General features: G+C 46.3%; 1 protein-coding gene across 1 annotated transcript in view; it reads left to right on the forward strand.

Moving 5' to 3' along the window:
- The window catches only part of CACNA1H (calcium voltage-gated channel subunit alpha1 H), a gene marked incomplete at its 5' end in the record, with an annotated part of 256,893 nt that overhangs the window by 220,793 nt on the left and 8,778 nt on the right, over window positions 1–27,322 (forward strand). The window contains 8 exons of the mRNA XM_082006716.1: window positions 7,188–7,339; window positions 9,350–9,459; window positions 10,594–10,727; window positions 11,322–11,392; window positions 20,262–20,340; window positions 22,480–22,601; window positions 23,131–23,469; window positions 25,206–25,358. Coding sequence (XP_081862842.1) covers window positions 7,188–7,339; window positions 9,350–9,459; window positions 10,594–10,727; window positions 11,322–11,392; window positions 20,262–20,340; window positions 22,480–22,601; window positions 23,131–23,469; window positions 25,206–25,358 — 1,160 coding nt within the window. The remainder of the gene's footprint in view (window positions 1–7,187; window positions 7,340–9,349; window positions 9,460–10,593; window positions 10,728–11,321; window positions 11,393–20,261; window positions 20,341–22,479; window positions 22,602–23,130; window positions 23,470–25,205; window positions 25,359–27,322) is intronic.

A 27,322-nucleotide genomic window follows, 5' to 3' on the forward strand; every position in this document is an offset into this window, starting at 1 on the left:
CCCCATCACAGGCTGGGGGAGCCTTTCACTGCTGAGCAACGTGCTGGGAGTCAGTTTGTCCTTGCAAAGAGGCTACATGCAGGCTGATGCAGGGCCATTAGGGTGCAAAAGAAGGCCTTTAGCTGAAATCCGCTTAATGGATATAGTAGGAACCATCAAACCAGACCACAAAAACACCTGAGCTTGTGCTCGTTTCCTGACCCAAACCTTCCCAGGGGTTTTCATGTATTAATTCTCACCTCTACTGCTCCTTCGCAGGCTCCACCAGGGACAAACTGCCTATAGCATCTGGTGGGTATTCCCAGGGAAACTGCCAGGAAACCAGCCACACCGACTTCCCAGCCAGTTTTAGTGATCAGGGATAGCCTGCACTAGATGCTGGCAAGCATTTTTTAGAAGTAAGTATGGGAACATGGCTTGGCCACTGTAATCAAAGATGAGCTTAGTCAGAGATAAGGCTTGAGTGCTTCTGGCCCTGCTTGCTGCAGCAGTCCTGTGGCTCTCTGCCTAGCAGTGTGCTGCCCTGTGTAATCTCCTGTAAGGACCTAATATCTCATTGTGGCAAATGGCTAGTTTTCTCCAAAACATCAAGCCATAGGTATCCATTTTCAGCTGGGAAAACTGCAGTTAGGTCGAATAGTCTTTTGCCTGGCTCTAAGGACGTAGCAGTCAAGAGGCTTTGCTAGTAGAAACCCCAGCCAATTTCCTCCATCCACCCATGCTTCGGTCAGAAGGCAGGCAGCTGTATCCCTCGCAGCTCCTCTCCTGCTCTTGTGGTCCTCTTTATTGGAGGCATGGGAGACCTCAGCACTAAACATCTGCACCATGATCTCCACAGGGCCTTAGTGACAGACTGACCTGACACCACAGTGAAGGCCAAGCCCATTTCATTTTAGCTCGTTGTGAGTTAAGTAGCTGGGTTAAAATGAAATCTAGATCAAACTAGCCAGCTGCAAACAGACATTGAATATCTTCAGAGATTTAGAAGAGTTCAAATGCAATTTCATTTCCCTTTTCCCATTTTGGTTTTTGAATTTGAGGTTCCAGCTAGGATTAGAAGTGGAAATCCTGAAGGCAACATTTCCAGCACAATAAGAGAAATTAGTTTCAGGCTCTCAAGAGTCCTCCTGTTTGTGCAGTATTTCTACCCCAATGTGCTGACCCAAGAAGACATTCAAATAAACTCTAAGTTTATATGGGAGAAAAAAAAAGCTTATTTACAAAGAACATTAAGCATCCTTAGAGAAAATAGACTGGGGCACTGGTAAGGAGGGGTAGCTTAACCAGAGCCAGTTGCTGTTCCTAATTACTAAGTACAGGCTTGTCTGTGGCTCGCTGCTTAGACACCAAAAGGAGCCAGTCCCTGTCAAAGTGATGGACACTGTTGCATTGCCCCTTTTTATCTTGAAGGGTAGAGTCAAGGAGATATTTCAGACCACAGACCCAGGCATTGCACAGATGTGGGTTGTAACATTTCACCGAGAGTGTGCAGGGAGGAGGACAGCTTTCTGGAAGGCAATCAAGTCCAATATAGCAACTGAGAGGCTAAACGTTTGGCCATGTGCTGGGCTTCCAGGAGGTTACCTCAGATCGTCTGGCTTTGAGGTCTCCTACCTTCCTGTGTTCAGCATGGACAGCTTGGCATCCAAATTTGAGCTGTTAACAAGATGAAATCAAATATCTGATACGCATTTGGAAGATTACTATTTACATTTTAATGGATTTTTTTAATTTAAATGGGAAGAGTTTTCACGTCCTGGGTAATTTAGAAGATGACGGATTTGGTGAAAAAATGTGGCAGACTCAGAAAGATGTGAGATGTGGTCGGTGCCGTGCGTGGCAGAGTCTCTGCGGGGGAGTGTCTGTGTGCACATGCAGGCAGGGGATGCTGCGCGGTGACAGCGGGCTGGCCAGCTTTCCACGTGCCCCAGCACTGTGTGTCTCACCCGTACGGAGGAGCGGGCAAGAGGCCAGTCCCCACAGGGCGGGATGGGCACAGGTGGTTCCTCGGAGGAGCAAGGAGCCTACGTTGGGAAGCCTAGCAGGGAGCCCTGCTTTTACTTCAGTTGCCATTTCTAGCGTTTGGCCTGAAGAGACCAAAAGGGGAGGAAGAATTAGAGCTGTTAACAGCAGTAAAACGCAGCATAACTAACGGATGTACTATCTGGGCAACACCCGTCCATCTGGACTCGCCCTGCCTGCCTGGCATCTTGTCTTTGTGTCCTGTCTCCTGTCTGTAATGTCCTCTGTGTGTAGCAACCCTGTGTGTGTTTCTGTGTATTGAGGTCTTTGGGCATTTGTAGGTACCTACACACACAGAAATGCACCACTGAGCCATAGTAGGTTTGGGCTTAGGCCTGGAAATGTGTTAAGCCTCAGTTTATCAGTGCCTGGATGGTCCCATCCGAGCAGGCCCTGGGTACAAATCCCAGGCGCTCAGGCTGGGTCAGGATTTGGACCCTGTGTGCAGGGCTACGAGCCTGGCAGAGGGATTGCTCCGTGGAGGACCCAGCCCTGCAGCAGGACACAGCTCCTTCATTAGACCCCGTGCAGGTGGGATGGGGAATCATCATGTGTCTGGTTTGAGGGAACTTTTCAGGCCTTTCAGGAGGCTGAAAACTCTGGCAGGAAGGTCTCTCTCAGCCCGCATCTCTGCTGTCAGATATCACCTCAGACCTTTCCAGAAAGTTTCTTGTTTACCATCTGATGGCCACTTTCATGGAGCGATAGAGAGAGGGCGACGCCTCACACCCCAGAAGACACTGAGTTTCCCAGTTAACTCTGCTCACATGAGAGAAGAGGGCAGGGGGTTGAATGCACCGTAGGAATGCGTTTGATGTGGTTTTAAAGGCAGAACTGCACAGCGTACTTCTTCATGTGAAGGTAAAAATTCAAGATAAACAAAAATATTTTCCTGACGCAGTCACTACCTCCATCCACTATATCTACTATGTAAATAAGTGTAGTGTAATTTAATAATCCTGCAGCTTCTAACCTTTTAATGAGGTTCTCAGAAGACACAGACTGAAACCAGCCTCCCCAGATTAAAGTTTTTGATTAAACCCACATGGATCAGCTTGATCTCCTCTCTGCTTAGGATATGGGGCCAAATCCAACCCGGCTGTATCTGCTGTGAAGCCAGCAGCCCCTGGCCCGCTGAGCAGAGCACGACGTCAGGTCAAACACAGGCAGTACCCTGGGCTTCAAAGGCTGCAAGCGGAGTCTGGATGATGCTGTGTGCTGAAAGCAGTGCAGGCAACACTGGAAAAGCTGGAAATGCCTGACACAGGCTGGGGGAGGCCCTAGCTGGGGAGCAGAGAGTGCCTTTCAGTAGTGTCACCAAGTCACTGGTCCCCGGGAAGACCCCAAAATCTGAGAATTGAGAAAAGCCAAATGCTTTTTCCTGATTTCCACTCTGTACGAGAGGAACGTGGCCACAACTGTGTTTCTCTGAGGCATTTTCCAACAGAGCTCAGCATCTGGGCATTGTAGAAGGAAGAGGCCAGTTTTGTTCTGAGACCCAGCAGAGATGCCTTTCAGAGCACTGACTGTACGCCTTTCTCTCTAGGGGTGAGCAATCATGGGCAGCACACAGTGGTATTTAAATTAGTCCGTGCTCTCAATGCCACAACCATCTCTGTATCCAGCAGAAACATTTGAGCTGTAACTAAGATTTTGGGCACTGCATATCTGTGTCTTTAGTATTTCCAACTAGGGAATTATCAAACCATCTTTCTTATTTTTCCAGGCAGCTGCAGGTATAGAGCTGCTCTGTGCCAAGCATGCATATAAACCCATTAGGGCTTTCTAATGTTTCATGCAGAGGAGAATAATGGAGGAGCTGTAGCTAGTAATTGTAATGCCAACCTAAATGCTTTTAAGCTAGGAGACAGTGCTTCATTAGTTTTTGTGTCAGCAGAATCACAAGCAAAGTTTAAATATTCTTCAGAGAGGTGAGATTCAAGCATTAGCCAACATCTAGAAGTGGGGATGAGAAAGGACTGCGGTTTTCCTTTTGCATACGTTCGATGGTTTCTCCTTTCCCTCCTGCATTTCCACCAATTCAAACCGTCAGCTGCAGCTGAAAGGATAGTTGTCTGTGTTTGATAGAAGTCTGCTAGTTGGCTGATTGGAGTCTCATCCCAGAAACGATTTCCCTGGAGAAAACAGGCACAGGTTGCATTTTGCCTGCTGTAATTAACGATGCATTAGATCTCCCCTGTTTGCTGTGCCCACATCCCCACGGTCCACTGTTCTCCTCATACAGGTTCTTCTGCAGACCCCTTGTCTCTGATTGCGCAGGCTGTAGCAGTAGGTGTGTGCAGTGACCACTTATACCCAAACTGGGGAGAATAACGTAGTATATTCTCACTAAGAGGTAAAAATGTGTGTCTGAACTGAAAGAAGGCCAGAGCCACTTGCTGTGCTGTTGGCTGAAGTAAAACTTCTGTTCCTAAAGGGTCCAGGAATGAACAGTGACCCAGCAGAGCTGGGGGCCTTGGAGCTCTGAAACGCAGCCTCCCTCCTGCTCGGAGCGGATCAGAGCTGCAGTGACACTGTGTGGCTGATCTCTCACTGCTTTCACCCTGCTGCAACCCCTCTGCCTTCGGGATTGTCCTGACCCAACACCAGCATCGCCGAGAGCAGAAGCTGGCCTGTCCTTCCTGCACACCCCTGCTCACTTCTGTTAGCCTCGCATGAGCGGTATCTCCTCTAATGGACATTGCATGGGTTACTGCACTGAGCATGGCAGTGTTGTTGCATGTGTTCCAGCGTGTTGTCAACTTTATCCCAGACTGTCCTTGTATGTGTCCCCCCAGGAGAAGTTTCTTCTTCATCTGTTAGCCTGGCTTCAGGGATGTGGTGCATCCTAAATGAGTAAGGCATTTCCTAGCGCTCCCTCATCCCAGCTCAAGTTAAACCTATCCCAGGTTTTCTGAGCAACCAGTTGACCAGGTGTAGCCAGTGCTGAGCGCTGGCAGAGGGTACAGACACAGACCTCTGTGACACTTTCACTAAAACAGACCCACCTTTATGACTGGGTGGTTCCTCTTTACTATTTGTATACCCAGCCCATGTAAAGAGAGAGTTGTGTTGCTGACAGGCAGCCTAGAAGGTTTTCTGTTCAGTGGCTTTACAGTGGAAGACGTCTTCTTGGGATTATGCTTTAGTTTTATAGTTTATAAAATGTAATAAATACCTGATCTTTTACTGAAAAGTTAATCAATGGCTGCATTTGTGCAGGTTAGAGAGTAGCTGGAGTCACCTATAGCCTGTTTTCCCTATGTGCTGATAGCCAGTGTATTCACACACTGCCCATCACTGCTAATGTTCTTCTGAGATCCATTAACCTACCATTAGTCATTAATAAATAGCCTCTCAATATAAAATTTTACTATTTGGGGTATTATCAGACCTCCCAACAAGCTGATTTTTTGCATTCCCAAGAAGACAATTCCAAAAAAAAAAAAAAAAAAAAAAAAGTATGTCGTAATCCTGAATACACATGAAAGCACATTATACAGACTTAAATAAATATTATACTGCAATGCTTTTATTATTATTTTTTACACACACCGGACGATTAGCCGAGCTCAGTAGCAAAGACAGCCCTACCAGTCCAAGATGTCTGGTAGGACTAAAGCACATGAAAGCAACAGAAAAATGCATTCAAAAACAATTGTGTTTGCTTTCATCTTGTTTTTCCACACCCATTAGCAGGAAAAATAAGTCCAGGTGACCCCAGTCAGAAGGAAATGTTTTTTCAAATGCCTCCACTTCACTTTTAACTACCAGAAAAAATAGTAGTTGAAAGAGAGCAGCAGATTCAGTTTCCCTTTATCCAATTTATTTTAGAGTTTTGGACTCTTAATCTGGCATCAGTTGCACTACCAAAAAAAAACCCCACATTTCAAGAGTCACTCCATCTGAAAGATATTAGCAAGATGAGAGGAGTGGAAAATGTATTTCAGGGGGTCACTGAGTACTTTTGAACCTCCTTAATTTTAAGGTGAAGCCACTCTTTTTCCCCAGCTCCTCATGCATTTAAAGCTGAATTTGCTAAAACATTTGCAAAAAAAAATCCCTCTTCATTAAGAACAATCCTGCTCTGACTTAGTATGACCTAACATGTCTCTTCCACTTGCAAAATCTACAGTAATGCTGACTTTGGCCTTAAATACACTCTGAATTTTTACATTTCTTGCGTTTGAAAAGAATTCGACTCCATCCGAGTGCCCACAGCCGTCTTGTGGTCACAGTCTAATTTGAGAGAGACACGCACAGTAAATACAACTCAGTCTCAGGGCAGTGTCCAAACGCTCCTTGGAACAGCCTCGGGAACTTGGTCATGTACAGAAATTTCCCCATTTCAAAGAGAAGAAAGGAGCAGTCGTGACCAGAGGCAGAGATATAAACTTCACATGGTCATAGCCTGAATGTTTTTTTAGATGCAACCATGCCCTTGTTCTTGTATTTCCCAAGGACCTTGTGCTGACAGTCTTTGTCAAGACAAATGCTGAGCACCCCGCTCCATTGCTGTTGATGCTCTCCTGTGCGCTGCTAACCCTCACGCATGTGTCCTTCTTTGCCACAGGCATCGCTATGTTTTCTTTAGACCTTTAAAATCCACCAAAAGCGTTCTCTTGCAGAAGCTGAGCTCAGGTTATGTTCTTCACTTACTTATGTGGGTCATGCCTGACATCAGCGGGATTAGGAGATGCATATCAGAGTCCAGACTGATGAGACCTGCCCTCGGCCCTTCGTCTAAACTGGAGTTGAATCCTTGCTGGGTTTGAAGCTTTTCTCTTGGCTTTGGGTCTCATTTCCATCCTGCTTCTCACCCTTCCTGGTTTGTGGCAAGGGTCCCATTAAGTGAAAATCTTGTCCTCTAGCCTGAGAGACAGCAGTAAGAACAGAGAGCACTTGGGAGAAAAACAGACCTAGTTGTCAAAGCTGTGGAGATCCATCCTGCAGGCACAAGAGTTTTGGCTCAGCCTGATAACCCCACTATGGTTCCTGAAGGTGCTAGGTAGAAGCATTTGGCCATTTCATGTGGCTTGCTTGAATCAGTTCTCCCACATGCTGAATCCCCGTGTGTGTAAGACGTGACCCACGGGCCACATTGTGATGGCTATCAACCATGCAGCAGGGCCTGCGTTCATTGCATTGCCTTTTTTTTTCTACAGAAGCCCAACGCAGGCCTTACTACGCTGACTATTCCCCAGCACGGAAGTACATTCACACCCTCTGCACCAGCCACTATCTTGACCTCTTCATCACGTTCATCATTGGGGTCAATGTCATCACTATGTCAATGGAGCACTACAATCAGCCAAAGGTAAGAGCCACCATCAACGTGTTGGCTGTGAAACACAGCAGTGTGGGGTAGCAGAGGACCTGAGGACTGTATCACTGTTCCTTTGGAATACCGTTGACCAGTGAGGTCTGCAGCCAGCCCTGCTTCCCTGTGACCGTTCCCTGGTGCTTGAAAGTGTCAGCAGGCTCCAGACTCAGCATTGCAATCCATCTAACTCTAGGCCAGCTCCAGCATTTGGGAGTCACTTGCCCCAGTCAAAAGCTTGATTTCCCTGCTCTTGCATTAAAAAAGCAGAGAATAAGGCTAATAGAGAGTGACCTAAACTTTTTACTAGGAAAAGACCAGTCCAAATACTTCCTTTCCTGATCCTAGTCATGACTGATCCTTGGACTGCAAAACAGTCCAGAGTTGTAGAATATCCTATTAACAGATATAAACATGAAGTTAATGCATGCACAGCAACGTTTCTTCTCCTCAATGAATTTAGAATAAACCGACTCTTAAGCACAACCCTTCTTTTCTTTATGTATCATAAAATCCTTCTTTCCCAAGGAAACCTTTGGCATAAATCATATAGCCTGTCCATTTGCTGCATAGATTAATCTTCCATCGCTTTATCATTCACAGAGCTCTAGGCTCAGTGTTTACTTTTCTAGTAGTGCATGGTCTGCCAGGTAACCTGCAAATGCCTCCTGGAAGCTAAGCCCGAGGGGCACTGAGCCACCGGGTAATGCACGTGTGTTTTACGCTAGCTGACTTAGCTGACTGTGTGCTGTTCTGCCCCCATAATTCCTTTGCATAACAGCCTTTGTTTCTCATGTAAATGTTATTTATCCAGATTAGGTCTTATTTATACTTGTTTTATATTCATGTAAAACACAGTGGTGTAAATCTGAGTGCAAACCATGACAAATGATACAAGAATTCGGGCTCAGGCAGTGTGCTTCAGGTGAAATAATAAATTGTCCCACATGCTTTTAAGCTGTTGTTTTATTTTAGGCACTGGAACAAAAATAGAGATAGTAGTGCATTGAGGAATGCCAGCATCTGAAAAACTTTCAGCTCTTATACCCCAAAAAATCAGTGCATGGTCATCCCACATATCTGGGGTCAGCAAAGCACGGTCATCACACAAATGTGATGAGGAGAGCTTTCCCGTGGCCTGAGGCTTCCCCTGTCAGTGAAGCAGACATTGCTTTGCAGGCTTCTCTATTGCATTTTATTTCCAGTTGCATCTGCTTTGATGTTCATTGTTGTCATTTTCTTGCTGTAAAACACCTATACTACATTTAACTAAATTCCCCTTCCCTCCCTCCTCTCCCCAAATCCCCACCCAACCAAAGAGCTGTTACACTCTGCAACTATCTATTTTAAGGTCCCAGCAAGATTCTTTTGCTATTGTTGGTCTACAGTTCCAATGAAATAAACACTCATCATCCTAAAGTATAAACACTGCGGGTTCCTAACTTCCGAGAGCAACTCTACAGAGAGCGTGAACATTGCACCAAATATGGACATACTTTGCCCAGCTCTAGAGATGTAACATTTTTCAAAAAGGCAAGATTTAATTCATCTCCAACATTATTTATTTTTCTGAGTGTTTTAAGCAAAGCCATTTTCCTAAGGATTGCCATGCTGAAATAAAGAAACGATCCATCAAGTCTTTTATTCTACCCAAGACTAGGCAGTTCAGAGGAAGTAAACTTCATTAGATGGGGAAGGGGTAAAATTTTCTCTCTGACCCAGACTGAACAATTTGTGCACTGAAGTTGGAGGATTGATAGCTCTTCACATTTTTAGCACAACTAGTATTAGTGCTTATGAGGGGGTTTTTTGTAGCAGTTTCTACTCCTTTATTTGAGTTTTGCTGTGTGCTTCAGTGCAGTTTTGTAACTAACTGAGCTCTGCAAGCTATTATGCCTTTACTTCTTACATCTCTCTGCCTGTGCCACCCTTGTGCCTGCCAGTTCCTCTGCAGGGGCTCTAGGAAAGGATAGCTTGGGCTGGTCTAACTGGTGTCTCTCTTTTCAGTCCCTGGATGAAGCCCTGAAGTACTGCAACTATGTGTTCACCATAGTTTTTGTGTTCGAGGCAGTTCTGAAGTTGGTGGCATTTGGTTTTCGAAGGTTCTTTAAGGACAGGTGAGGGTATTTTAAACTCCTGTGCCTTTGGGATAGAGCTGTATTGACCCAGTTTCAAAGACAGATGCTGGGTAAATGTAGCATTACTATGATCGTACTACATGCTGTGTGCAAGGAAAAGCAAAGGGCTGTCTCTCCATGGGTGCAAACTTTATAGTGTAGGAAGTAAAAATTTTAAGAACTGCTGGTGCTGCTTTGCAGAAGGAATTCAGGAAATCTTACAAAATTCTACATACGTTCTTTCCCTCAGTATCTGCCTTTCCACTAGGTCTGACCAGCTTAGCTTAGAGGTCAGAAACAACCTGTTGACATCAATCCAGTCCTCAAAAGAGTAGTTTTGGCAACCTAAGGTCACAGAGCTCCTCAGAACAAATCTCCTTTGCAGTCCAAACCGGTCCTTTGGTAGACTGCTGGCTTTGTAAAGCCATTGGCAAAGGCAGAGGTAGTTGTGTTCGGCCCCACTGCCTTCAGATCCCAGCTGCAGAGACCTACGGATCCTATTCTGCCTAACATTTAGCCAGAAGCAAATGTGTGTGAAAGCATGTTGTGGTCTGGCGACTTGCTGGGGAGCAGGGTAAGATTGGACACCTCTCCACACAATCAGCTTGTTTGCTTCATTTATCCTGACTGAGTGGTTGGAAGCTGCTATAAGCAATATTACTTAGGAGGGAAATTGCATAGGAAAGACACTCAGTTTCTTCATTTCTTACTGTCTTTCCAGTGCTGGTGTGGAAGGGCCTCTGCAAGTGTTAGGGTAGAAATCAATGAAGACACTCAAGGGGAGTAATTCAAGAGACAGGTGACATAACATGGGAGCAGCTGTATTGCATCACATCAAAGGTCCCTCTAGCCTAGTGTCTTGTCACTGAGAGTGGCTCCAAGTGGATAGCAGAGGGGAGATAGGGAGCGGGAAGTAAGCAGGGACACTTCCCAGTCACAGCCTACAGCAGCTTGCGGCTCAGAGGCTGTCTGTGCCAGCTGCAGTGAGTTGATTTTGTACCACATAGATCATGAGCCCAGATATGAGGCATTTGGGATTTGCTTTTGCTTCTTATTAACAGATAATTCTCTACTCCTGGGTGTCTGTGCATGTATGATTTTGATTTTTTTGTCCTTCCTCTCTTTGTCTGTTAGGTGGAATCAGCTGGATTTGGCCATAGTTCTCTTATCAATTGTGGGAATCACGCTGGAGGAAATTGAGATGAATGCTGCACTGCCCATCAATCCCACAATAATACGCATCATGCGGGTGCTGAGAATAGCAAGAGGTACGGCCTGCTCCGTAGGTCTCCAGACACATCAGGAAATGGTTTGGCCATTTGTTCTTCTAGTCCTGCTGTTTCAGTTTGACTTGAGAACAGTTAGGTGATGAGGCTGCAAAATGTCAACTCAGAGACAAGCTAGGTGGGGTTTCATGGGTGTTTCCAGTGGCATCTTAGAGTAGTCTCTAATTAGAGACCATTAGAGTGGTCTCTAATACACACCTGGGATCACAGACCTTTTATACTGTTACCAGACAACAGCAGGAAGTGGTGGAGAAGGGAGGATCAAGCCTGAGATGGTGCTCTTCACTGACTAAGTGTCTTCCCATCACTCTTCCATTTTCCTGCTAGGGCACGCTGGAGTTCTGGCTTTTGATCTGTTTTACTGATGTCCTTAACATTAATTGGTGTGAGAAGTAGTCAGGATGTTCAGATGTTCTGTGGGCCCTGCCAGGATACAGTGAACTTGCCATCTGTATGAATAGATGCAAGAGAGATGTAAACCCTCCCTACAAGATCTGAAGCTAGATTTCCTTTATGGGTTTTGCTTGAATGAAATACTTCCCAGCCCTGCTGACCAGGAGTTGATTCTCATTGTAGTGCTGAAACTGCTTAAAATGGCTACTGGGATGCGAGCTCTCCTGGACACCGTGGTACAAGCGCTTCCCCAGGTAAGCCCCCAGACTTCATCCATGCCCAGTTCGTTCCTCTCAGTGGACTATGCTTTTTGGGCCTGGGGACAGCTCTGTGCCATCACGTTTGGTGGGCACTAGAAGCCACCTGGGGAGGATATCAGCTTTCTCTGCTGCCACCAGTGCCTTGGTAGAAGAGTTTCATATGGCACATCCTACTCACATATTGTATGTTAGATGGGAGAACCGGAATGATGAAAGGAGAGTTAACAGAGAGCCAATTGCTGTAGGCAGAGCTCTTACAAAACACAGATTTCACTGGCAAGTTGAGGAAACACAAGGATAGACAGAGAAAGCTGTTGGTGAAAGCATTGGAAGTAGACAGCTTCCAGCTCAGCTGTTTTCTTTCTGAGACAGGAGCAACCATGTTTATTGACACCTATTGACAAAGGAGCTGCAGACTTTAAAAGGGGAATAGGGGAGACATTTCTGAGTGTTAAAAGCTTGAAGTGGGGTCTCAAATCACTATATTCTCATGAGCTGCAAGAGGAACAATGATGCTGCCAGTCTTAATGATATTTGATGGGTTCCTTCAAGTATTCAGTTCCTGGGACCACTTTTTTATGGATCCATTTATTTGAAAAAAGAAGGAAAGAAATGTTTTGCTGACTTGCACTTCTCCCTCAAAAAGATCTAAAGCACATCAGAAGAATTCCAAGAAGTTAAGGGTTCCTTTGTTTTTAAAATCTTATGCTATTTAAGCTGTCTTCTGCTAGTTTGTGTGTTTGATGGTCTGAGTCCTAGTTGTTCAGTCTTTAGAGTCAGCTCAGCTGTCTACACATCCAATTTCATATATCACCAGGATCCTGTATCCCACCAGACAGTACTAGAAATGTTTACTGCCACATTTTATGCAGAAGTGAGTATCAATACGAGGTGCCAGGCCATCAAGGATGAGGCAGAGGAACTCTGCAGCCTTCTTCTCTGAGCTGGCAATTCAGAAGCAGCACTTTTAGGATGCACAGGCATGGTCAGACAAGTCCTTAGTTTTCAACCCCTCCAAAACATCCCACAGCTGAGTCATTGGAAGGATCTTTATGAGTGGCCCCACTCCATTCTGTGTGGAAGGCAGCGCAGTGTGCCCTGGGATGGGCTGGGAGTCAGGCCTCCCCTCTCCTAGCCCCAGCCCCATAGGCACAGGGAAATGGCAGCACACCATGGTGGGCAGTCACATCTTGATCGGCTTCAGCTGTCTGCAGAGGCAGGATGGTAGCACTGTGGCTTGGCCAAAAGCAGACACCATGTAGACATCTCTTCCAGAATATGAGTGGCCATATGAGAATCAGTAGAACTAGTACATGTAGTTACCCAAATGTACCCCTGTGAGTTAGTTGCTAAGTACAAAGAAACCCATGAGCTATTCAAAATGAACTGGGAAACAAGGGGAATTTCTTTTTCTTGGAAAGACCCATTTACTTTTCATCACTGCCATAAAGATGTTTCTAATCTGAGACATTTGCCCTTTGGTATTCAGATTTCCTTTTCAGTGAAGGATTTTGGCTGAGCCTAAAGCATGGAATTTACCAGCCTGACCCCTGTTTTGGCATTTCAAGAAAGCATTTGATTTGTGTCTATTCTTTTTCTTTTGAAAGCATTGTGATTACAGAGCATATTTTCTCCCTCTACTTGTTTTCTCTCCCCCCCCCAAACAATAGGGTGGCTGCAGGCCAGGCTTTTTGTTTCCTTGGGGTGTTTTTGCAGTTTTCATTCAAACCAAAGTCTCTTTTAAAGGGAAATCCCCAGGGATATTCCAAGCAGATCTTGTGCAGATAAAAATGCCACTTTGTCCTCCAGTGAAATTCAGAAACTCAGAAGGGAAGTTTGTGAAGACCTCTCCAACAACAATGACTCTTTATAAAGCTACAACTTTCATTTCAAAGACAGTGGAAGAGCTCCTACCCCAATTAAGTTAGCGGCCTAAAACCACAGCTGGAAAATCCTCATCGAATATGTCTTCGAAGTGACAAGAAAAATGAATTTGATGTTTATTCATTAAGGTTTTTGGGGAAATTCTTTGTCTGGTGCATGTAGAATGTCCATTTATGGGCTTACCATGACAAGGTATTGTCATTGCAGTACACTTTTTTTTTCTTTCTCTTTGGGATGATTTTCATCAGCCTCCTATTTGCTTTTATTCAGCAGCAGATACAGCTTGACTAACACTTAGAGAACCAGCTATCCCCAGACTTGGGGGGATCTTAGCATTTTGATCCAAGGTTGAAGCTGTCACGGTACAGGCTTAGTCTTCTCTTCTGGAACTTCAGACTGACCTTGAGCTGTTGTTTTCAATGCAGGAAGACTTCCAACCCTACTACATCCTCCTTGTCTGGTAACCTTGTGCCTACCAGTTCAGAGATGATCTCCTCCACCATGCCTCTGAAAAAAATGAGATGGAGTAGAGGAGAACAAATGAGGAGAGGCAAGAGAGACAGAAAGAGTGGTCAGGGAAAGATCTCAAAATGTCACCTTCTTTGCCCACCAGCTCCATGCCCTCTTAGTCCCAGCAAACATTTAGGATGGTGTGAATCGATCATCACGTTCCTGCCATAGGCCATCTATGCTTGTGCAGCACTGGCTCTTTTACGCACTGCTGTGCAGTCTTGAGGCAGTATTTCCTTTTCAAATAGGAATCCAAGTTTTCCAATTTCACAGAGGTTGAACTAGTAGTGGGGCCATGGTCACCTGGAAAGGCACCGCCAGCCTCAGCTCTGAAGGTGTACCCTCATGGCATACCCTTTGGAGAACAAACAAAATCTGTTATGGACTTTAAAGTATGAAGTGCTAAAATGAGCTACGCTGGTGTAAACTTGAAATGGATCCACTGTTTTAAACTGAGCTGCTAAAAAGAGCTGGACTAGCGTGACCAGCACTGACTTCATCACTTAGACATTGCCAGTCCTAATTAAGCCAGTTCAGTGCTGCCATTCACAGACCGAAAACTCCCCTGTGATCGCAGATGTCTGCCCCCAGCATAACACAAGCCACACAGCTCTGCACTGAACTTCAGCATGTGTTTTAAAAGCCACCTGGTCTTGTTTTAAGGATGCAAAGTGTTAGGGAACTGGCCATACCCTGTTGATGAAATCCATTCTTCCAGTAGATGTTTACTCTTTCTGCTAAAAAAGATCTGGTGTTTTTAGTCTGAATTAACCAAGTTTGTTTTTTCACTGGATGCAATTTTGCTTTTTTTCTTCCAGAACTTCTTCTTTCTGGAGCAGTAAGAGATAAAATAATCTCTTGCAGTCTGGCAAACAGAACATTGAACTCCTTTAATCTCTCAGTATGAAGCAGGTTTTCAAGACCCGTTTCAACTGTTTTCCTCTTCTTTATGAGTTCTGGCCCCATTAAGACTATATAATGAGTTATACCACTCTTATGCTTCAGCTGAATATCCCCTTGCTTATACATCTGGTGGCTGCATCGGTTTTGTAAGCAATGTCTGCTCTGTAAGACTCCTATTTGGTGGTAATCCTTTGGTTCTTTTCACATGCCCTGCTTTCCAAAGGACAATTTGCCTTTTCTGTAGCGTGGCCTGCACTTCGCTCTCAGATTTGTAACTTTGCATTTGGCTGGGTTAAAATGCTCGTTGTGTAAGTGAATCCACCTCACCAAGCAGCCCAGCTCAGTCTGTACAGTACTTCTAGTATCGATTGCCCATAAGAAAACCCGCAGTCAATGCTAAGGTGCCAGTGCTCTTCCTGATGGAGAGAACAAAGTGGAATCCAATCCAAATGCCATCCTGGCTCTGCAGGGCCAACAACAGTAAAATGTGAAATTTTCATATCAAAAGATCTCGGGTTTTTTTCCTTCTTTTTTCTCATTTGGTCTGTGGACGGCACATTAATTAAATGCAGGACTGTACAGTATACCTTCTCTTTGTCTTCAAAGCTTGGAACTGCCCCCAGATGGACTCTATGCCAAGAAAAAAGTGAAAAACTCCTCGTTCTATCAGCGCCCTGAAGGACAGAGTCTGTAGTTTGTTCCTGTCCAGGAGTTTAACTCTTCGCGGTGCTCTAAATCCTGTGCTTATCTCAACTTCAGCTCTTGAGGAGGTTTTCTGGCATTGTCTAACAGCAGTTGTGGGACAGAAACAATAGCCTGCTTTTGCCAGACACGAAAACCCACAGTGACTGTGGAGCTCAGAGAGCAAGAATAGAAATGTCTTACTAGCAAGTGTTGTAGATGAGACAGATTCTGGAAGACAGGTAGGTGTGTACTGTGATGCACACTGGAAAGAAGTGCAGAAATGCCTGAGAGATTTAGGTAGCAAAGCAGAAATCATTAGGTAAAGAAACCACCATTCTGCTTGCTGCTAGCGTTGGTCTCCATGGGGCTGAGTGGATGCACAGAAAGGGGAGCTCATTCAATTCAGCCAGTGGCCTTGTGGTTGCACCAAGGAGATGACTTTTGCCTCCAAGGTGGTCTGTTTGGCCCTTTCCACTAATCCTGGAATTCACACAGATGGCCTCTGTTTTCCAAGCAGACAAATGTGTTCATTTTCTCTTGGGTCTAGCGCATAAATTAGCCTGTGTTTTCCTGCTGCCAGGATTATTGCTTTGGCGGGAGAGTGCTGGAAGGAAGATGAGGAGGACTCATGTCCTTGTAAAGGATTGGCAGAGGCTTAGTTTTATGAGAAATTGCTCTTGACAGGCATCCCAGGGAGCTGTGTGCATTGCCTGCATGGACAACTGAAATGCCAAGGTGTGGGCCAGTGATGCAGAAATAGTTGATGTCAGAGCAGAGAGAGACACAAGAGGAGCTGTAGCGTGCTTCAGCCAGCCATTGCAGGAATAGAGCAGCAGAAGACATGTGTTTCATCAGTGCCTCTCCCAGAGCAGGGAGCGTAGAGGCCAGCAGGATCTAGGGGGACTTGGATAGGATCACACAGCTGACAGCACAGTGATAGTGCCCAGGTGACCATGTCCTGTTGTACATGACCAGTGCAACACACTTGCATATCAGGCTAACACAACCTGGCATAGTTGCTCTATCTGCCTGCAGCTATGGACTTTTTGCTTAGTGGTATAGGTCAGAGGTTGAACTCAGATGGGACATGCAGTGGTGCTTAGCTACTGCAGTGTCACTTAGGGGGAGGCAAAAAACTAATAGCAATGATGTCCACAGAGCTAAAGCAGAGACAGCCTCCCCAGCCCGTGCAGGGCAGTGGGAGAAGGGTTTGGCTGGGTGTGTGGAGAGGAGAGTTGCTTTCCTTGCTGCTGAGCAGGGTTATTCCAGGGCTTTCACAATGGTAGATCACAGAACCATCTGGAATGCAGCATGGTGAAGGGTGGTAGGTCCTCACACAGGGCCTCCCTGCTCCTCTGGGTGAGATGGAGGACTCAAGTCTCTCTCCCCACAGTATCCCTTTGTCACAGGCACACAGACACTTTTGCCAGCAGTATATGAGAGCCACGATGCCAGAAAGTGAAGGACCAGGAGGAATCACAGATATTCACCAGTGTCTTCATCTTCTCTTGTGGCTTCTCTGAGGTACTTGAGGGCACCAAAAACATCTCCAAGACATTCTTCATCTCTGCTTCACTCCCTACAGGCCACAGCCTCCCCTCAACACTGGAGCCACAGCAAATGATGGATAGACCCTGGCTGCCAGAGGGAGGGGTTATCTGTAGATTTCTCTGCCCAGCCAAAGGCACCAGCCCAAGTCAGGGGGAGTCTGATGGATAAACAGAGCATGGGCTGACCTGTTCAGTGCTGCTAGAGCAGAACCACTTCTCAGAGCCTGCTTGGGTGACCAGTTGCCAAAGTTGAGGTTGCTGACCAGAGCTGGATCTCTGTCCCTGATGGAGAGTCCAGCACTGGCATCCTAGCCTTTGGCTGCTGGAGAAAAGTGCCTGGATGTGCTCCTGCTCCCTCCCGTTCCTTCCATCAACATGATTCATGCACAATCTTTTCCTTGCCTGGTCTCAGTAGATCTCAAGTCCTTTAGAGACATTAATTACCTATCCACAAGGGTATTACAAATGGGTATGTTGAGTTACAGGAGAGGAATGACTCACTCAAGGTCACAGGCACACATACAGTCTGCCTTCTCTGCTACTCAGCAGCCGCTGGCTGACCTCACTGCCTCCGCCTCAGCCCATCTCTGAGAACATGCCTTGGGTCCTTCTCTGTACTCAGGCCTTGGTGAAAGCCATGCGCTGAAGAGGACCTTCCTTTACTTTCCTGAGGGACATGTACCAGAGCGCCATGGACTAACAGGGACAAAATATTAAATCTGGCACTGACTTCTACTGATTCAGTACAGCCAGAAGCTACACAAATAGACCAAGCAGCTTTGCTGAAGCACCTAGGTAAGAGGTGAGCTATTTTGCTTAGCCACATACTCTTGAGCACCAGGTGTTTGTGGGCTGCCCTCTCCAACATCAGGAGCCACCAACTGCCTGCACATATCCATGTGAATGCTATGTCTTCAGGGGGGTGGTCAGGGCAGCAGCTGCACATAGGGAGCAGCTCTGGATGTCTAGATACAGGGTGGGATGGAGTTTAAGAGTGAAGGTGGTCCTATCATCCATCCCAGGGTCTTTCACTTGCTGCTGTCTCCCACATCTCTCTTTCACGTATCCAAGTTTCCAAATCAGAGTCAGACATTCAGTCACTTCCCAAGAGATCCTGTGCATCAGCTGAGTTTTGGAACTGCGCATGTGTCTGCTCTCAGCCAAGGCCAGATGCAACCTTAGACACCAGCAAACACCACTTCAGCAAACATGCTTCCCTTAGTATTTTTAGAGTATGCTTATGGCTGTGGTGCCTTGAGCCAAAAGCATCAAACACAGCAAACCCATGAGTGTAAACTGGTCTTTGAAGGACTAGTTATGAGACACATTGGTTCAGTAATGTAATTAGTCACGATCTTAAATACAGAATCTTTTACAAATGCACACTAGATAGTAGGCAAATTGTTTATGAGCAAATGTCAACTCATAACATGCTTGACATGTTGAGAAATAGATAATAGTTTTGACTGATAACCTGGTAATGAATAATTTTGATGTTAGTCTAAATTCTTTGGAATTTCATCAATGCCAAAAGTTTGCAGGCTGATTTATTAGGCATTAATATAGCAGTAAAATATTCAGCTTATAGGCTTCTTTGAAAAAAATCCAAGACCCTCTTCTGCAGTGCTACATCAGGTTTTAATATACATTCAAACTAGAAAACTTGTTTATCACTTTTATTTTCCTTCCCTTTAATTATTTGCTCATTTGCCTCCCCATCTGTGTGTGTGTGTGCATTTGCGCGTGTGCCTGTTTTCTTGTGTTTTCTGATTTGCAGTCATTTTGCAGACTGCCTTCTAATGTCTTACAAACCACCAGTGGTCCAGCAGACATGAGTTAGGAAACACTATTCCAGAAGATGGTACATAGAGATGAAATAATCTAGACCAGCCATCCATGTCACTGTATTATCTCTATTATCCCCTGGAGTATGGTAATAATGTTAGTGGAATTGCAAAGCTCCATGTTTAGCCAGTTTAGGCTTTATAGCAATTACAGTCTCCACTGGGTGATTTGACTATTCCCATTTCTTTAATACCAAAAAAAACCCTACTTCATAAATGATAGCTGTGTTAATTTTATGATAACAGGTATCATACTGATAACCTTTCTAATGAAATTAAGCAGCATGGTCAAAATACCCAGCAACACTGCGGCTGTGCTGCCTCAGAGAAGAAAGCGCGCTCAAACTGTAGAGTTCACTAGAAGATACCTTGGAGATCATCAGCCCCTCAGCTTGACTACCTGAATCACCACCTATTTCATTTTTACTTAGAGATAAAATGATGCTTTTGACACCGTGTCTAACTGGAGAACTCGATCGCTCTATCTCCATTACAAGCTGATAGACATGAGGCATTTAAAAGTGGCAGGGAAAGTAAACGTGGCCAGTCGCAGGTAAAACGCAGGTGGTTAGCTGGGCAGGTTACTCTGCCCTTTATGTTCTCTGCCGGAATGACAAAAAATCTGCTCTTTGAAATGTTTTAAAGGCTTCAACTCCATGTAATGATTGACTCCAGTGTGGATAACTGTAATGCCATTGTTATTAAGAACCTTTGTGTTCCGTTTAGCATCACTGCACTTCTATTACCATCCCCTTCAGCCACCGTGCCGTGCATGTTAATACCTAGTAGTAGCACACCACACAGTGTTTGCACCGCGTGAGGTGCTCGCATTTAAGTGATGGTATCTGGAATAAGGCTTTTCTTTTGAGACACTGAAAGCTAAAATTCGGGTAATTGTTGTTGAGAAGTATCTGTAAAGTGGCAAGGCTAGGAGAGCTTTACATCTTACTGGAGCATATGTTCCTTTTCTGAAAGCCTTCCAGACCAGCGAAACCTTTGAAAACCAGGCAGTTCCTCTTGTGGCTTGTGACATGTCTTGTTAATGTCACTGTCTTGAAACCCTCAGCCTTTGTGCTCAGAGTCTCAAACCTGGCAAACAGAAAGGAAAGACCCTTAAAACTCAAACCAGAGCACCAGGTCACTTAAACTACCACTGCGCTGAAGTTAAGTGCTGCTGAGGCTACAGCTACGGGTTGGCCAAATTACAGATGAAGGCAGCATTCCCGGTAAGCGGAAGGGCGATGGAGAGACACTAGCCACAGAGGCTGCTTTGCACGTGGGAGCATCTGATCCTTCCCCAACACAGGAGACTTCTCTGGGTCTGTTAAAGCAGAACCATGAAAGGGGACCAGAGTGTTGGAAGCCAGAGGAGATGATGATTAGCCTCTGGACACCAGTCCTTCTTTTGCTTGTGTTGAAAATGCGATGGAGTAATTTAATTCGTGACCTCAACTTGCCTGACCCTTGTTCTGCTTTCTCCTTGTGTAGGTAGGGAACCTTGGCCTACTTTTTATGCTCCTGTTTTTTATCTATGCTGCACTGGGAGTGGAATTGTTTGGCAAGCTAGGTGAGTAATGTGCCTGACAGAACTTATTTCATCCGGTTGATGTTTATTTGGTATCTAGCTGTTTCCTTTCTTCTCTCTCTCATCCTTGGGCCTTCCTTAGCTTCGCGGTCTGAAGATTAAAGTTTTCTCTTGATCTCAGGGTCACAGATGACACATGAGGATGTAATACAGAACCTGTCTAACATACGCACACACACCCATTTAGAGATTTATCCAACACCAGCCTTGGCTGTAGAGGAACTATTTACTCTTTAAATATAATTGTCCAGCATGGATATGTTCATAAAGATGGAAGTTTGCTACTTAAGACAGAACATGAGTCTGTAAAACTGGATGGTAGTCAGATTCGTGCTGGAGAGATGCCACCGTAAACATGTCCCTCCTCAGAGCTTCCACCACACTCTATTAGTTTTCTGCACTTGGCTGACATTGCTCTTCCAGCTGCTCAAGTCTTGTCTGTCCGTTGTTCTTCTCAGCATCACCTTCCCCTTTCCACCTAAAATGAGGAAACATCCACTGGTTCCTGATTGTCCAGCATCATTTATTCCTCTGGCTTGAGGATACTGCAGAGCTGATCATGAATGTGTCCACCACCACCAAGAATATCAGATGGAGTCAGAGAGAAAACACTACAGCCCTTCCTTGCCCAGCTTAGCTAGGCCAAAGCAGTCACTGCCTTTAAACATGCTGTTGGAAGGAGATGTGTCTGCCTTCTCAATGTTTGCATCCCAGTTAGGGCTTCAAGAGCATCAGAAGGGCCATTCCTCCTCGGTGATTTTATGGCTGTCATTAATCCCCTTTATGAGTCCAGCCCTCTGCTTGCATTACAAATGCCTGAAAGCAGAATATTTATTTCAACCAGAGACAAATTATTTTTCCGTCTCAAACAAATTCTGGAAAGAAATTAGTTCTGCAACCACCCCAAATGAAATACTGTGGGTTTTTTATTACATATCTAGATATATAGGTATGTATTTGTACAGCCACAAAGGTGAAAAATGTCTTATTCCCAGAGGCACCTTCTGCTGCTCTGAATACTTTTTGTGTTTCCACGCACACACTTTGCCAACGCCAGCCACCAGGTAACTACAGCAAGTGGTCAGAGACATGGAAAGCCCTGATCTTGCCTGGGGCAAACTGCAGGCAGTCAGCACACTGCTTCCCATCCTGATTTAATTGGGAAATACTTTCACTTCTTATTCCTGGTCACTGCTGGCCTGTGTCAGCCACAAGAACCATCAGTGCTCACTCCTCCAAGACTGGTCATTTGTGGGTTTTTTTTCTATTTGTTTTTCTGGTTTTCCTTCCTATTTGCCTCTGAAATAAAAACCTGAGAGTGAAATGCTGTTGCAAGAGGCATTGCTGCCTGTCTGTTCTAATGAATATTTAATAAGCCTGTGTTTTATGGAAAGAGGGACAATTCATATGTTCAATTTACATTCATTAGTATATTAATTCTCAGGGGAAAACATGTCAAATTGTTCCATTTTATCTCAGTGAAATATCCCTCATGGTAGATGTGCCCTGTGAAAAATAATCAAGACAAAGATGCAATCAAGAGGATAACAGACAAAGGGCACTAGAGAGCAGTATTTGTTGAGACACCCTAGCAAATCTGCTTATTTCCACCTCCTTTTAGATCTCTTTGTGTTGACTCTGCCTGTTGGGGTAAAGTCAAGAGAATCACAGAAATGTTGGTGGAGGAGGCCCTGGAGGCCTCCACCCAGTCTCCCATTTGAAGCCCCATTACTAGCTCAGAGCAGGTGTGGCTTTGTCTAGCCAAATCTTGAAAACTTCCAACGACAGAGATTCCACACCTCTCTGGTGACCTGTCCCAGGGCTGTTGGGCCCTGTAGATGATGAGACCTTTCCTAATGTCCAACCTGGACCTCCTAAGCCACAGTGTGTTGCTGTCCATTATATCATCTGTCTCCACTGAGAAGAGTTTGGCTGCATGATCTCTACAGCTGCCCTTCAGTAGTTGCAGGCCACCACGAGATCACCGCTTAGCAGCCCTCCCTGATGCCAGGAATCAGTGTGACAAATCTCAGGGCTTCACTGTCAGGCTTGGGGGGCTGCTCTGAATAACCACTGGCAAACTTCACTTCACTGACGTGCTTCTGCTTCTCTCTCCTGCAGACTGCAGTGAAGAAAATCCTTGTGAAGGTCTGAGCCGGCACGCAACTTTCACCAACTTCGGCATGGCCTTTCTCACCCTCTTCAGGGTGTCAACAGGGGACAACTGGAATGGTATCATGAAGGTATGTGCAATCTCTGAGTACTTTCTTCTCTCTATATAGATATAGAGTAGTAGATATATAGACACAGATTTCAAACAAATTCAGACACCTCTTGTGTGAAAACAAAAAAGGTTACCTTTTAAAACATCAAAATTAACATTAATATGTTAAAAAGAGTGAAGTTTCAGGTTGGGCGAGACTTAGGACAAATTATTGCTTGAGTTTCGCCCAACCTGAAACTTCACTCTTTTTAACATATATATAGTACTTCAGGAAAATTATGCCAGTCCTTGTGGCTGAGAGAAGTAACCATGCACTCTGTGCCCTGTGCCTATGGGACATAACACAATCGTCCTCTTTGCAGGTGATGTAATTCATGGTGTCCATATTTTCTTCTGGCCATTTTAGTTGTACCTACAAGCTACTGTGTCTGGGATATGTAATTATATGCTTTGCAGTCCTCAGTGGGTTATCTTTGATGTTTCTGTATTTGGAGCCCAAGCAGAGCCCGAGCCCTTATTAATCGCTCATCTCTCCCTCTCTGTTGCAGGACACTCTCCGGGAATGCACTCGGGAAGACAAGCACTGCCTCAGTTACCTGCCTGTTATCTCTCCCGTCTACTTCGTCACCTTTGTCCTCATTGCACAGTTCGTCCTAGTCAACGTGGTGGTGGCAGTGCTGATGAAGCACTTGGAGGAAAGCAACAAGGAGGCCAAGGAGGATGCTGAGATGGATGCTGAGATTGAATTGGAGATGTCCAGAGGAGCAACTACCTCGGCCACCAGTGGAGGCAGGGGAGGTGCAGTGGCCCCGGAGAGCAGGGCACCCTACAGAAGTCAGGAGACCATGAAGTCAGAGCCAGCAGTGCAGGTGAAGCACCAAGCCCTGGTAATAGTTCACACAAAGCATCTGCTCTTCTTGTGCGCAGGGTAGGAAGGGGACGGTTCTCACCAGTCACTGCTGTCTGATCATCAGGCAGGCAGATCCCGAGTGACACAGAGCAAATGAGGCAGGAGAAAAGGCAGCGTGGGAGGAAGGCAGCTTTCCCGGGTCCCCCTACGGCAGAGATGTCACCACCACCTCCACATCTTGAGTCATCCCGGGTGGGCTCCCTGAGGTGGAAGGCTACTTGAAACGTGTTCTCCAGAGCTAACGCTGTCCTGATCATTGTTCTGAGGGAGAGCTGACTTGCCATTTCCAGTTCATTCAAAGGTTGTGAAGCATAATAGCCACAGGTCTCTGTCCTGCTCTCCCAGCCAACACATCGGTCCTTGTCGTTTTAGCATGGGCAGCAGCACCGGGGAGTCCTGGGAATGCTGGCACCGTCAACCCTGACACATACAGCAAAGGATGGCATAAATTCCCTTTAGACAGACACAGAAGTCCTGCTCAGGTTCTTTTTAATCCCACTTTGGGATTTCCAGAGGACCCTCAAGCAAATCATAGTGCACAGCTCAGGAGAGCACGTCTGGTACTGATGTAAGATGCAGCTTCCCACTGGCTCATGCCCTGCTTAGGGCATGGCTGACTCGGACCCTGGGAATTGTCAGAGCCCCTCAGCAAGAGGCTGGAGATTCCTGGAGTGATTTTCCAGACACTTCTTGCTCTCTGATTTCTATTAGTCCTCTAGAAAAATAGGGTGATCATAAGTCAGGGGGAGAAGGAGGGGCATGAGATAATTGTCTCATCCCGTGTCAGCAGCATATGATTAAGAGTGAATACGAAATTGCTTTGTCACTGTGATTGCAAGTAAATCTACTGCAAAATCAATGGGGGATTTGAGATTAAATTGCATTAGATTAGATTTTTGTAAAATCTATCAGACTTTATTAAGTCAAGTAAAAAGAAATTTAGTTAAAGGGCAATAGGGAATTCACTATTTGAATGTAGTTTCTAATAGATATTTCTGCAGGAAAATGCACCATAAACACCCAGGCTGCTTTTCTCATTGCGGGAAGAGAGGGCACATCCTTTCACAGAGGCTGTGATTGCAAACTGAGTTCATTCTCCTTGGGTTTTCCTCATCTTCCCATACCTCCCGAGCACATCAGGAGCCATGCAGAGCCTCCTCTTAGCCCTAGAAAACCCATAGTGAGAGGTGATGATCCCCAGGGGGAGAACAGCGTGAGCAGGGACCTGGCTACAGATTTCCCCCTGCGGATGAGATTGCTCAGATGCAGGTGAGGATTCGCAAGCGAGGGCTCCCTTTCCCCTGTGCGGCAGTGAGGCAGAGGCACCGCGGCAGGGCTGGGTTGTGGCAATGCCCTCACCCATCTGGGACACCCAGGCTGTTCTGGGCAGGCGTGGATGGCTGGCAGCTCGGCGCTGAGCTTGCTGCTCACTGCACTGAGATTTAATTTCACTACCTGAGATTAAATACGTAGAGCTCTGTATAAGTAATCCCGCCATTGATGGTGGCATGGGCACCCTGGGAGGTGTTGCAAGATGCTCTGTGTTTTCTTGCCATTTCTGACAGTTTTTGCAGCCCACATTTTCTTTTCTTTTCCTTTCCTTCCTGCTCTGGATGAATGGGGCAACTAGGAAATGCCACGGGGCAAACATGTTCAAGCGTTAAGACTCAGCCTTGCTCTGCTACTGATGCCTTTTATCTCCCCAATTTGAAGGAGAAGCTGAGCTGTGAGAATGTGTCTTTAGCCATCCCAGACTCAGACACGCTGGAGGGGGCAGAGGCTCCTGTGATGGAAATCCCGTCCTTCTGCTCTGTTCCCCACCATGTCCTGACACCTTCCCACAAAACCCCAGGCCACGAGGCGGAGGTGAATGACGTCGCGTCGTTGCTTCTGCGTTGTGGCGTTGTGCTTTGGTGCTGTGCAGCTAGCGGTGGTGTCTGAGTTGTCCTAAACCTGTCGCTTCACAGCCACAACAGTCATTTCCATCCTCTGTCCTTCATACTGCCTTTGCGTGTGCAGGGGCTGGGCAAAGAAGGTGTCCCAGCCCACTCTGCCAGCAGCCTTGTGTGGGACATGAACAAAATACTCTTTTTAGCTAAAAAAAGTCTCGCATTTGATGTGCGGATGTGATGTGTGAGCAGTCTGTCCTCAAATGAAGTATCGAGAGCTGGAGGCAGGTGGAGTCCTTTGTGGAGAAAACACAGCCCAGTTTGGTTTTCTTACTGTTACTGTAAGAACCTCTTTATGACACAGTATTAAGGAAACAAAGGTATAATAGATCAACATGTTAGGCTTTCAGCGAGCACCGGAGCTGTGGATTCAGGAGATGCTCTGGGGAGATCACCCAGCAGACCAGAAGGGCTGTAGCCCCCTCTGCTCAGTCCCTCCCGAAGGCACCATGAATCGCTGCCCACGTCACATCACGTCAGGGTGTTGCACGGTTTGCCCTGCTGCAGCACAGTGCCCTCCTCGGGGTGATTGAGCTCCAGGTGTCCCCGGGTGGGCACGAGATCATGCAAGCCACAGCCAGTGATGGAGACACACATACTGCAGTGGGGAGCACACTTCTCGTCATCAGAGAACTTCCGGGGGCCACGCAGAATTAATCTGCTTTAGACTTGGGCCATTTTCCCCTTTATTACCCGACGTCTATCAAGGCACCTTCTAGTCACAAGTAGCTCACAGCATCACAAGCAAATTCTGGGTTGAGATTAAGCTCTTGACGACCAAGTGGTTTACCCTGTGCAGGAGGAGTGATATGAAGGTATAATCCTCGAGGAGGTTCCCCTTCATAGCTCTGCCAGGTGTCCATTAGCTTGGCCACCTGGAAGCTGCAGAGGCTCAAAGGGAGATCGCAGGGAAGGCATCTTTCAGGGACAGGCAAAATTTGGGACTTTGTAAATGCAACTGCAAAGGGTCCTGGGTTTCTGCTGACAGAGCTGAGAGTTCGTTACCTCCGCGGGAAACAACAGCACAACCCCGGATGGCACCGGAGCTGGCCTGTGCAGGGATGCCAACGCTGGCAGGCACAGGCAGGGAGTTACCTCCTGCCCTCGTTGTGCCTCTGCCTTCCCCACCGCAGAGGCTGCAGGAAACAGCTAAGCTTTCTGGCAGTGCTGGAGGTGCACGCCTTCAGAGAGGGGTCAGGAGGAGCCCTTCCTCTGGGAATTTTGCCCACAGCTTGTTTGCAGGCTCTTGGCTCCAGGCCTCTGAGAAGTTACAGTGTTCCCTCTTCCAGAGTATCCTGCCAGTCACCTTTGCTTACAGACTATCTTCTGGCCATTTAATCACCCAGGAAGGGTCGTGTCCTGTGGAGGTATTTGCAGGATTATTTCTTCTCGAGCTCCCTCTGCAGCAGAGCAAAGTCAGAGCTCCAACTGATTGTTGATTCCCAGACACAAGAGGAAGGAATTGTGCTCACTGGTTAAAGATGTGTAACTGAGCCTCTGGCTGCATCACCATGAGCCTCTACGGTCAATTTTTAATGCCTTTCTACTTGGCCTGAGGGGGGTCCCATGGTGAGTAGGCTCCCACCTTGCACATCCCTATCAGATGCCTGAGATCCTCCCAAGCTCTCAGGGTGCCTGCAGGCAGGATTCACTATGTGCAGTCTCAGCAGCACTGGTCCAGGTTGGGTTTTCATGGGTTTTGAAGGAGCCACATTGATTTCCAGGGCATCGGATCAGGCTCCCGACTGCATCAGGCGTTTCCCACCAAAAGAGCAGCAGTGCCTGTGGTGGTGCATCTCCAAACCTTCCTAGCTGTCGAGAGCAGCTCACCAGGTGTGAGCCAACAAGCCTCCTGTCCAGGTTTCATATTTCAGGTACTTA

Source organism: Phaethon aethereus (genome assembly GCF_964289735.1).
Source record: "Phaethon aethereus genome assembly, chromosome: 15".
NCBI lineage: Eukaryota > Metazoa > Chordata > Aves > Phaethontiformes > Phaethontidae > Phaethon > Phaethon aethereus.